Source organism: Pagrus major, chromosome 7 (genome assembly GCF_040436345.1).
Source record: "Pagrus major chromosome 7, Pma_NU_1.0".
Classification (NCBI taxonomy): Eukaryota; Metazoa; Chordata; class Actinopteri; order Spariformes; family Sparidae; genus Pagrus; species Pagrus major.
This window is the reverse complement of record NC_133221.1, coordinates 8,629,576-8,641,254: the sequence shown is the minus strand read 5'-3', so window position 1 is coordinate 8,641,254 and position 11,679 is coordinate 8,629,576. Positions and strand designations below refer to the sequence as shown.

At 39.3% G+C, this 11,679-nt stretch overlaps 1 protein-coding gene across 1 annotated transcript; it reads right to left on the bottom strand.

Moving 5' to 3' along the window:
* Nucleotides 1-683: 683 nt before the first annotated feature.
* ren (renin) lies at nucleotides 684-7,524 on the bottom strand. Its single transcript, XM_073470607.1, has 9 exons — nucleotides 7,448-7,524; nucleotides 6,972-7,119; nucleotides 6,471-6,594; nucleotides 4,964-5,082; nucleotides 4,678-4,874; nucleotides 3,293-3,415; nucleotides 3,050-3,191; nucleotides 2,846-2,944; nucleotides 684-845 (listed from the first exon to the last, which is right to left on the bottom strand). The coding sequence occupies exons 1-9, from the start codon at nucleotides 7,522-7,524 to the stop codon at nucleotides 684-686; spliced, it is 1,191 nt and encodes a 396-aa protein (XP_073326708.1).
* Nucleotides 7,525-11,679: the final 4,155 nt, after the last annotated feature.

Below are 11,679 nucleotides of genomic sequence, written 5' to 3'. Positions count from 1 at the left end.
TAATCTATGATCTCCTACTGTAACTGTTACTAAAGATAGTGTACGACTGTACAAGGGCAACGGCAGTAAGAGCTTCATGCATGGCTGCCGCAAGTGAGAAAAATGTGTGTCTGATTGTTTGACCTTTCTACCCAAAAATACAGATACTTAGACACAGTTCTTAGCAAACAATGACAAATATTTCTGTGACTGCTCTAGTGTGGCTGATTGTATCTGCATCAGCAGTCTGTTTTCAACTTTCGCACTGGTTACAAAACGCATTCGACAGACTTGATGGGAAACAATGTGGTCCATAATGAAATCAAATTCCAGAAAACAAGTTTATTCTTGTTATGTCAGTACAATACAGTTATGCCTTTCCGCTGGTGCTGTACGATAATAATCAGCAGAGACACACGTACACAGAAACTTTGCATTTGCTGGTAAATGCTTATAAATAAAAAAAAAAGTTAGAAGGCAATCAGTGCAACTGGTACAAGATATCATATCAGGAAAGCAGGATGATCAAGACATCAGAGAATGATATTCCTTAATGTGCTCTCTTCTCTACCAATTAATGAAACTGATGTGATCATGAGTTATCATATCATAAAAAGCAGCTGAAGGGAGGACGCCAAAGAGGAGATAGCAGCAAGGATAGAGAGAAAGAAAATAGAGCAACATGGCAATCGTTTAATTTCCTGTCAAACTGCTGTAGCAAACCCTATCCGATTATTGCGACGGTCAAACTCTGTGTAGTAGCGGGCAATGAAGTTGGCACCCAAGATCCAGATTGGTCCTGTAGGTGGCGGCACATCCAAGCCCCTGAAGGTGACGGTGCAGACATCCCCCTCGATCTGTGATTGCTGGAGCCACAAAGAAAAGTATGTTTTATCAAGCAGATCTGTTTTTAAACAACAATCCTTCATTCAAAATTCCACTTGAGCATAAGTACAGTTTACCCACCAATCAAAAGAACATGTTTTTTCTCTTACTTGTACTTATATTCATCTATCGTGGCAGTTTTTGGTGTGAGTTATAGAGGTTTGGAGAAGGCCACAGAGACGTCTGCCTTCTGTCAGATATAATGGAACTAAATGACACTCAGAGCACCAGAAAATACAATAGAAAACTCAACAGCAATGTCTCTTCCCAGAAATCATGACCCGGTTACTCAAGTTCATCCACAGACCTTGTTATGAGCAGTTTCATGGAGGAACTATTTTCTGTCTGTATCACTGTGCTGAAGGAAGATACACGCGGGTGTAGTTTGTTATAAAGAAAATAGTTCCTCCAGGAACTCACAACATGGTCTGTGGATTATCTTGAATAAGTGACTCATGATTTCTGTAAAGAGATTGCTGAGTTTTTAAAAGTATTTCTTGGCTCACCACAAGCTGAGTGCCATCTAGTTGCATTATATTTGAGAAAAGACAGACATCTCATGGCTGTTATCTCCAAAACTTGGCAACTCATACAAAACAATTCTCCCCCGGAGGGCCAAAACTGAACCTTGATGGACCAAGAGCAAGCACATATTGTATTTTATTGTATTGTTTTGTTAATATACAAAACGGTACTGTATGGAAGCCCTGAGAGGCAAAAGAAATTCTGGCGATCGAAGTCTGACCTTACTTGTTTTCTCATCAGTGTTTATGACTGAACAGATATTTATTTATTTTTATTTTATAAGTCCTTTTTTTCCACTTGCTTTTCAGGGCTTCCGTATTACTCAGAAGTCAGCCAATTCCCTTAATTGGCTGACTTCTGCACAAAGTGTGACTGCTAATAAAATTCAGGAATCCTTAAAGAACATTTTAACATTTTATTAAAAAACAGCGATTCATATTCTAATTTTAAAAAATACAAAATAAATCAATAGTAACTTTTTAAACTTGAAAAATCTGGTGGGCCAGATCAAACCTTATAGTGGCCCCACTTTGGGCTGCCCTGATCTAGATGGATAAATAGCTCTATAGGTAAGAGGTAAAAATATGTATTTTTGATTTTTGGGTGAACTGTCCCTTTAAAAGGGGCCCTATGTAGTTCTGGGAAAGAATATTAATGAGAATCAGATTTTTTAAAATTTTCCACAAATGAATAAACAAGCTGCTCTCAGAAGAAAATATGGTCCCCAGAACACTGTTTGAAGCTAGGAAGGTAGCAGGGTCCGCCAAATATAAAAGTAAACAGTATGACATTGTGTTGTCCTTTGAGTACAGTTTGTTCATTCAGTCACAAATACAAAGAGAGTTTGTTTATTGAGTTTGTTTAGGCATAACAAAAGAATCAGAAGTGAAATAATTGGTAATGCGTAATGTCCTGTTTCAGACTGTTGAATTAAGATATATTTTATATAATATATATATTTTTTTTAAAATCTTACAGGCAGGAGATAATATTTTGTGCTCGGCAAAACCCAAAACATTTTTTTTTTTTACCAGATTTCTATTGTTTTTGCAGGACAAGTTACAACATAATCTTTGTTAATACTACACTGTCAATCCATGCAAATCCCAGCATATGTAGCTTTGCTCCAACCTTAGCAGGTGTAACCAGATACATAACTGAAAACACCTGTGTGGTTGTGCAGGGTCCTCAATATAGCGCATCATATTTCATAAGCGTATCATGTGGTTGCTTGTAAATCAAACGAACTAGTAACCGCAGCTGTAAGATGCATGTGGGATAATATTACTGAAAGATAGTGGAGCACAGGCATAAAGTAACAACAAATGAGTTGTTCAAGGAAAGCACAATCACTCCTAAATTGTACTTCAGTGCAGTATTTTAGAAAAGTAAACGTACTTGTCTAGACGACTGCGTATTTATAATAAAATGATTCAGCATTCATCATCTGGCTTACCCACAAAATATAATCCTCCTGAGAGAGTGAGTACTCCTGACCACCCAGATGGAAGGTAACGCTGGGCAGCGTCTTGACAGTGTCACAATTGACTTTGTACTGGTGAATCACAGAAACACAGAGGGAGAATGGGTGATGACTATCATGATTTTTCCCAGACAAATGTTTATCGTGGGGAGCCATGTTGCGTGTGTAAAAACTTACTCCACTTTCATCCAGCTGTGCTCCGATGGTTTTCATCAGCACGGACACAGAAGAGGCCGGGCCTGTGATGTAGGAGGAGCCTGTGTCGATCACAGCTGTGCAGCCCTCTGCACAAAACATCATGTCCATCCCAACAGAAACACTAGAGGGATGAAAGGAGAGGCGGTGGGAAATGAACCATCCTTTGGTGTCTGAATGAGTGCACACACAAACATGCGTTTTGTAAGTTATGACGAAGCTTACCCTTTCATGGTTACTTCCCATTTGCCTGTCTCTCTGGTGCCCATGTAATTAAAGTTTCCTGTGTAGTAGTTTGGGTCTGTGCCCCCGAGGACCAGCTCTCCACCTGGGGAGTGTTTGGGATCCCTAAAAAACAACAATAAAAATATCTGACATTAAATCCACATTTTATGTTTATCTGTGCCGTGTCCCCAAACGCAACCTAATGAGGGAATGTTGGGTCTTTGTGAATTAAAGCCCAGATATAAATGTCAAGTGTAAATTGGCACTATTTACAACAATATATATTCGTAAAGGATAAGTTTACCAAAATATGAAAATTCAGTCATTATGTACTCACTCACATGCAGATGGAAAGGCGGGGGAAGTTTTGTAGTCCACAAAACACTTAGTATTCTACTGATTTGTAGATGGGGACTTGTCTTATAAACAACTTAAATAAAACGGCTTTTTCATGTTTTTGGTTTTTTTTATTACCCAGGACATGCAGGAAGGGGTCAGAGGTCAGATTCGAACCCTGGGCCACAGCAGCGAGTACACAGCCACCATAAATGAACTTCCATGAGCTTTTTAATTGTTTTCTTGCATTTTTAACAACAAGTCCCCCGTCTTCTTCAATTGTTTAGGAGAATGCTGCAATGCTGTTCTGTTGTGGTGTACCAGAAATATCTCGTGAATTACACAATTTAATTTGACTTTCAAACGGCATGAGTAGATAATGACTGAATTCTCTTTCTCTTTATTTGTACTTTGTTTTTTTTCCCATGCCGTTTTCATATATACAATTGAGCTCCTTTCTAGTCCACTATTCATAACCAAGAGAGTCTTCAGTCAAAATTAAAAAAAAAAAATTAAACAAGTAAATAAATAGCCGATAAACCCGCAAAGTTAAAAGAAAAGGAGAAAAAAAGAAAAGAAAAAAGGCTAAAGAGTTGCAGACGAGAAGAGATTTTCAACCAGTAGGACTGAATTTTCATTCTTGGGTGAACTTGGGTGCCTTAAGGTCATTCCTCAAGATGTGATTTTGTTGATTCTTCATGAGCGGTTGCATGCTCCTGCTGATTTAATCTTATCACCTCTCATTCTCATGATGCTTTCCAGAGGAAAGAAAAACATTATCCTGTTTCTTCAACTACTTTTTTCTGGACATGTGTAAGTGATCATAAAAAAATGAAACTTAATACACACATATTTTTCTCATGTCTCAGCCAGATCTAAATTCATTTTGTTTTTCCACCTCAGGTGTTCAGTTTAGATAATTACATATCATTTATTAAATTAAAATCTTGACAGTGGCCACATTTGTTTCTAATTACTCCTCGGTATGGGTGGTTTCATCGATCATAACGTGGAACCAGAAGGAGGTCAGTCGCCTCAGTTCAACCCACCTGCTGTAGTAGACAGAGAACACCTCTTCCTTGAGGACATGCTGAGACATGATGCGGTCAAACACTGGAGTGATGCCATCGATGGCCACGTTTGGGTAACCCATCCCCAGGACTCCGTCAAACTTGGCGAAGATGAAGGGCATGGCAGACAGAGCGGTGGCCTCAGCAAACACCTGCACCACAGGAATACCGCCAACCTGCAGGGAAACAAGCTAAAGGTCAAAGGTCTGAAGTGTCAGAAGACAGTGCTTATTGTCTTTGCGCAAGGCGTTGATTTAGGACTCACCACAACCACATCCTCGCTCAGAAATCCCCTGACGTTCCCAGCGGCATACTGGATAGAAAATCCGGTCCCGTTCTCAATGTGAGTCCGGGATTTGGAGGCATCGTACCTGTTGTGAGTAACTAAAATTTCAAAATTCTTTTGAGTCGTAAAATTGACTTGGGTGGTAATTCTCTGTAGGTTCATCACTGACAGTGACAGCTTTCCAGAGGTCGAATGTAACTAAGTACTCAAGTACTGTACTTAAAGGGTTACTCTACCAATTTTACACATTACAGGCCTTGATGAGTACTACTGCATATGAGAAGAAAGTACTTTAAAGCCTTCTGTGACTCCAGAGGAAGCTGCATGTAATCTGATACATTTTCTCCAGTGATGTCACCCAAGGGCTGAACTGCATTGTGGGTAATGTAGGCACCAAGTTTTGAAAAGCAGTCCACTGGTCTAGAATTACACTCCTGTAACACTGTTGGACTCATTGAACAGTTTAAAAACAAATGATGCAAATCGATACAGCAGAACCAGAGATATCACCTTTTTATTCCACACATTCTTCTTCCTTTTAAAACTTATTAGAGCTTAAGCTTATTAGATTACATGCAGCTTCCTCTGGAGTCACAAAAGACTTTATTCCAATTTTGTTGCATGTGCAGTAGTACTCACCAAGCCCTGTTAACACACATTAATGTGTAAAATTGTTGAAGTTACCTTTTAACAAGAAATTAGAGGTAGTTGTACTTTTCGTGATTTTATATTTCTACTCTGACAGCTTTAGTTGCTAGTTACTTTTCAGATTCCTTTTTTTTATTACCTTCCTGTGTCCTGTAAAATGATGTTCTCTGACTTCTTAAATCAAATAAAGGATTTAAAAACACTCTTGGATTAGCTGGAAAATGCCTCGTCATAGAGCGGAAAACACATGAATAGAGATCTGTGGTTCTCACAGGACAGTGATGCTACAAACATACTATTATCTTATACATTGTTATGCATTGCTGTAGATCAAAGTAGCCAACAGTATGTAAAGTAGTTAAATGAGCTCAACTATAAACATCTGCAGCAGTAACATGCAACATACACATTGTTGCAGCAGTATTATTCATGATCTTTTAACCAAATCAAACACACCAAAAATGTATTGGAAGGAGGATGGTTTTACAGTTTAACGATGAACTTTATCGTCTAAAATAACATCAGTGCACTGAAACCGTAAACTTCACCAGGCAGTTATTAATCATAAATCACCTCAAGCATCTTTTCACTATGTTCTTAAAAACCAAATCGTTTTCATATTGGCCAATTTTCGATATTGTCCGATAATACCGTCCATCCAATATGTCGGTCGGGCTCTAATTTTCACAGTATGGTATTAATACTTTTACTGAAGTAAAAGTTCCGAGTTCGTCTTTCACGACTTCCCATTTGTCAGGGTCACATTGATGATTTGTTTTTTTTGTGAGATAAAAATACAGTTTATTGCCACTGAAGTTAAATGTAATTATCCACTTACAGCAGGCGGTGGAGAAAGGTGAGCAGCTCTGTGAGGGCACCCACAGGTTTGCTGAGCCTGTGTCGAACACCACGTTGAACATCTGGGCTGGAGAGCCGATGCTAATCTCCCCATAGTACTGAGTCTGTTGGGAGCAAAAGCAAAAATTTATGACAGTTTCTGACTTTCCAAAAGCAGCTAAAGCTGACTGTTTTGATGCTGTTAAAATATGTCTTTGAAAACTTCTTTTTACTAGTGCAGCAAGCCACAAATACAATTTGACAGAAGAAATATGACATTGAGAATATGACTCATACACAAACGATATATTAAAGTACTAAGTCAAAGACAACTGGATCTGTTGAAGACATTTTGACACGCGTCCATGAATATTGATGAAGCCTCTTGGATGACTGACCAAACTCCTGTTTTTTTTCTTCAAGGCTAAAGCACCTGTTTGAGTCATAACCTTCAAAAATCGTTGTTTTGTTTTGCATGTAAATGCACAAATGTGCGTCTCACATCCAAGTAGTTGGTCAGAGGTGTGGGAACGGTCCCGTTGTTTGTGTCATCGGTGCTCCTCTGGGCCAGCTCTGTCAACACCTGCTCTGCAGAAACACCCATCTCCCTCAGTGTCTCCCTGATAGATGGCATCTTCTTTAGGCCGATTCTGGAGGCAAAACAGAAGAGCGGGAAAAAAATAATTATATATGCAATACATATGCCTGGTCATCATCCCAGTGTAACAAAAACCCTTTAATGGAGCACAGACTCTCAGTGCTTAGCCAGAAAGAGGAACAAAAACACATGTTAAATCCAACCCTGAAAACATTAGCTTTTGTAATGGGCCAATAAAACACATTTGTTTCCCTGTACTTGTTTGTTTTGCTGTTTTCTGTCACTACTCTGCTTTAGCATGTTTTCTGCTGTGACCCTTACTGCTGTACTGGATTTTCTCAAGCAAAGCAGGCATGTATATAAAGGCATACATTTCTTACCTTCTCAAGGCATGGCTCGAGGTCGCTGTCAATGACAGAGCGAGGAAACACATCCAACAATTTGTCAGTAGTGCCATGGTGATTTCTCTGAGCAGTGATTCTCTGGTTTTGTGAATAAATCCCAGGTTTATCAAATCTGAGCTTATGAAAGCTGCCTGGTCCCTCCACTCTTCTTTATATCATGTCCTCTCACCCGTGGGCCACTCACTCTGAGCTGGAGGCATTCCTTGAGGTGACCACTTGAGAACAAGCTCCGCTACCCTCCCCCCACCCAACCTCTCTACCCTTCTGCCTCGGTCACACAACCTCTCCTGTGATTAACGGGTCCCAGTGAGAGGTCTGAACTCTGACCTCTTCAAAAACACTGAAGACAGAAAGCAGGGGTGCAGAGCTCCTGAGATTGCTGACGTTGGTTGGACGGAGACTCAGTCTGCCGGGCTGTGAGAAGCTTTAGTGGGATTGAAAGATGCTCAGAGCTGTCATGGCAGATTAGTTGGATGTTGCTTACTAAACTCAATTGCAAGTCACTTTGAACCTCAGCTGCTGCAGACTGCGCTCTACAAACTTGAAGACATCATTTTTCCCTTCTGCGTCATCTGTTAATGAGGGTGATCAGATTTTATAAAATGGCTCATTTAAAGTTAAAATGTCTTTTTCCCACAGCCAGCAATCTCTTATCCATAAAGCAGACAGGTTTAACGCTGCTCTTTTAATCTTTGTGATATCTCTGCTCATGCAAAGTTCAATGCAGCCTGTGCCCCACTTAAGTATTGATTTTCACATGTGCGAGCTGAGCAGGAGGGACAATACACATGTGGAAATTCAGTTCAGATTTTTAGATATGAATCTCTGGCAGGACACAGAGCCCATGTTGAGAGTTTTATGTTATAAAGATTTTGGCAGTGCGCTGTGTTTTCAGACTGTACCACTTGCGGCAATGCTCACACTTGACAAGGCTTAGCACCTCATCATTTCAGTTCTCACTGGGTTTTTACCACAGGGAGGATTCCCACAGTATCTGTCCTGTCAGGACAGGGTCGTGTGTTGGTGCTGTACCGACCACCCAGTGGAGCCAGGAGATATGAGGGGGTCTACGTCAGGCGCGAGCTCAGAAAGCCAAAGTGGAGGTCAGAGGTCAGCCGCTCAGATACTCCCTGTGGGCAGAGCTTCCAGAAAATGATAGCCTGCTTATAGAGGCAGTGATGAGTTACAACAACAAAAACAACCCTGTAGCACAAGAAGATTGATTATTTGTCGTCTGCGTCTTTCTTCCCCCCTTTTTAATACTGAAATACTAAAATGAAAAAAACTTAATGGCGTCTATTCTGGGCTGAGACCCGTCCACCATCCAAGTTTTGTGGAAATCCATTCAGTACTTTTGGTGAAGTTTTATTGAAAAACAAACTAACCGACAAACAAACAAATGGGCAAAAACATAATCAACTTGGCATAGGTAATAAACATATAAAATATAAATATGTGTAAAAAAGTTAAAAGGGAATAAGGCTTTTATAAGTCCTTAGAAGAGATGCTTATTAACATTACTGAGAATAGGTAAGTGGTATTTTTAGCAAAATAAACATGTTTTATGTTGGAGTACAAGACATTTACAAGCACTTCTCGACTGTTTTGTATTATTTTTCAGTTTAAAGGTGCACCGTGTAGTTTTTTTGGGGGGGTGGGGGGAATCAAACTCAGAAGGTTCAAATTTACAATATTAAAAAGTATTCAAAACTAGTAACTTGATACATTTTCATAATAAAGAAAATGCCGTCCTTGGGAGGAACAAGGTCCCCAGCACATTGTTTGAAGCTGGAAAGGTGGCTCGTCAGAAGGGTCCAGCTAACATAAACAGTGGTCCTCAAGGTGTATATGCAAATCATATGATGAAAAATCTGGCCTTAAAGGGGCAGTATGTAGTTGTAGAGGACAAATTCAAACACATTTTTATAGTTGCAATATGAATGAGGTAAGAAAACAAAGTCAGAAATGTTTTTTTTTCTCCATAACTCAATAAACAAGCTGTTCTCAGAGGAAAATAAGGTCCCCAGAACGCTGTTTAAAGCTAGAAAGTTGGCAGGGTCCGCCAAATACAAACAAATTAAAACAGTATGAAAAGGGTTTGTTTTTCCCGTTTTCTTTCCCTGTTGTGTTCCCCCCCCTCCTTTTCCCCTCACCTGATCATTCCCAGTGTTTGTTTGCTTATGGGCGTGGTGTCATTGCTGCAGCAGAGAGACGCACCTGTCTATCATCAACTCATCAACTGCCTCCACATAACCCTGATCTTCACCTGTCTTCGGTGCCAGACTGGTCCGTCTCATCCGGTGACTCGCCGCCGTTATTCCAGCATAGTATCACGTGCCTTTTAAACTCTTGTGGATTGTTCCATGTTTTTTGTAACACAGTGTTTTTGCTTGGCTCACGTGCAGATACCTCAGCAATGTCTCTGCTCAGCAATCAGCTCAACTGCTTTCACCTGTGATTCTAGCTTCTCTCCAGGAAACCAAGTGAGATCACTCCACTCTGGCTCAGCCTGTTTGTCGGCCTGCCATCGTCCTCGCCAACTTTGCTTTTGTGAAAATGGACCTTTTAACACAACACTTATCTCCGTGTCTCTGCTTCTGGGTCTGCCAGCAACCCCAACATAACTGTGTTGTTCTTTGTCGTGGCAACTGAAAATCAGTCGCTTATCTAGTGCAGATGAGAGTTGGTCAAACACCAAGTCCGACACAATATTTCTTTTCTAGAAGTTCTTTATTGCTTGCAAGCAAGAGCCACACACCAGAAGCACATGGGTGTTGACTCAGGAAAGGCAGTCTTTCCTCAGCTTTTGTAATAATCAGAAACCATACATTCAATTGTAACAGTCACATGATTACATATGATCTTTCTCAAAACACTATTCCAATCATCTCCACCTCCATCTCATGATACACATTAACTTCTTATATACTTCAACCATTGTTGTGCGTCTTACTTTAAACTAAGTTGAAAACACTTATACACAGAAGACGCTTCACCAACCCCCTTCAGGATGAACTCCTTACCTAAGTTCCTTTATATTAGTTTTCACGACACATTATACCATATACAATACATACCACATAACTATCACAAGACAGAACTCATGTTGGAAGCACACAATAAGATTTCACTTTACATAAATAATAATATTGCATCTATATGAATAAGTTTCATATGTAAGAACAATATATCAAAATAAGAAGGGACATTTGAGAATTTCTCTCAAACCTTTTAAGGTCAGTTTGTTTATTCAATGAATTCAGTCAGGAAAATCAATTAGTGAAGCCTTTTCTCTTCTTTTAAATTGTCTTCCTCAAAACTACATAGTGCACCTTTCACTTACTTACCTATGATGTCATTGTTCAGCCTTTACAAAGCTTTTACTGTTGCTTAATTAAGATTACTTCATACTCATTTTGCATTTGTTGGCAGTTACCTGTGCACTTAAACTCTTAACTATGTTTTTCGCAGCTAACATATCCAGGCTTGGGGAGTAATCAGGTTACAAATAAAACTGTATTCTGGTAGAGTTACAGGGAAAAAAGCAATTAGATTAGATACATTCAGTATAAATAGCACAACTAATTGGATAAGAATGATTATACTAGTGTGTAACTATGCACATGTGCACAAATGGCAACACTTGATGAGTCCCACTCTGGCCTTAAGTGAAACCAAATAGACGAATACACACTTAAATAATACACGATTAGAAAAACGTAATCTTACTGATTTTTCTTTTCTCTTGTCATTATTTGCATATGTTTGGTATTGAGGTAATCCAGAAATCACAGAAAGTAATCAAGTTACATTATTTGTGATGCTTGGATTACGTTACTGACTGCGTTTTTTTGGGGGGGTTTTTTGGAATGTATTTTTAAAGGTACCCTCCAAACCCTGACCATATCTAAATCTGGAACTAATAATTATTAAGGTCAACAAGTTCTTTATTTAGCACTCATTACAGGTTGTTTTTTTGTGATTTTTTTTTGCCTTTTGTACAACAACAAACAGCTGGACCCAGTTACCACATTAAGGAATCAGCCTGAGGATGAGCAATTTTCAAATTAGCAATAGACAACTTTTTTTGCTTTACCTTATTATTCTAATTAAATACTGATTGCACAGTGTAATGGCTGTAGAGAAATACCATCTGCATATAGATTGGTTCCCTATATGGATGGATTTTTTCCCCCTGCAAACATAGT

Coding starts and splice junctions, on each gene's coding strand:
- ren (XM_073470607.1), bottom strand. CDS start 7,524: ATGGCACTACTGACAAATTGTTGGATGTGTTTCCTCGCTCTGTCATTG. Junction 3,416..4,677: donor TTCTCTGTCTACTACAGCAG/GTGGGTTGAACT, acceptor GTTGTTTTTTAG/GGATCCCAAACACTCCCCAG. Junction 2,945..3,049: donor CACAGCTGGATGAAAGTGGA/GTAAGTTTTTAC, acceptor GTGATTCACCAG/TACAAAGTCAATTGTGACAC.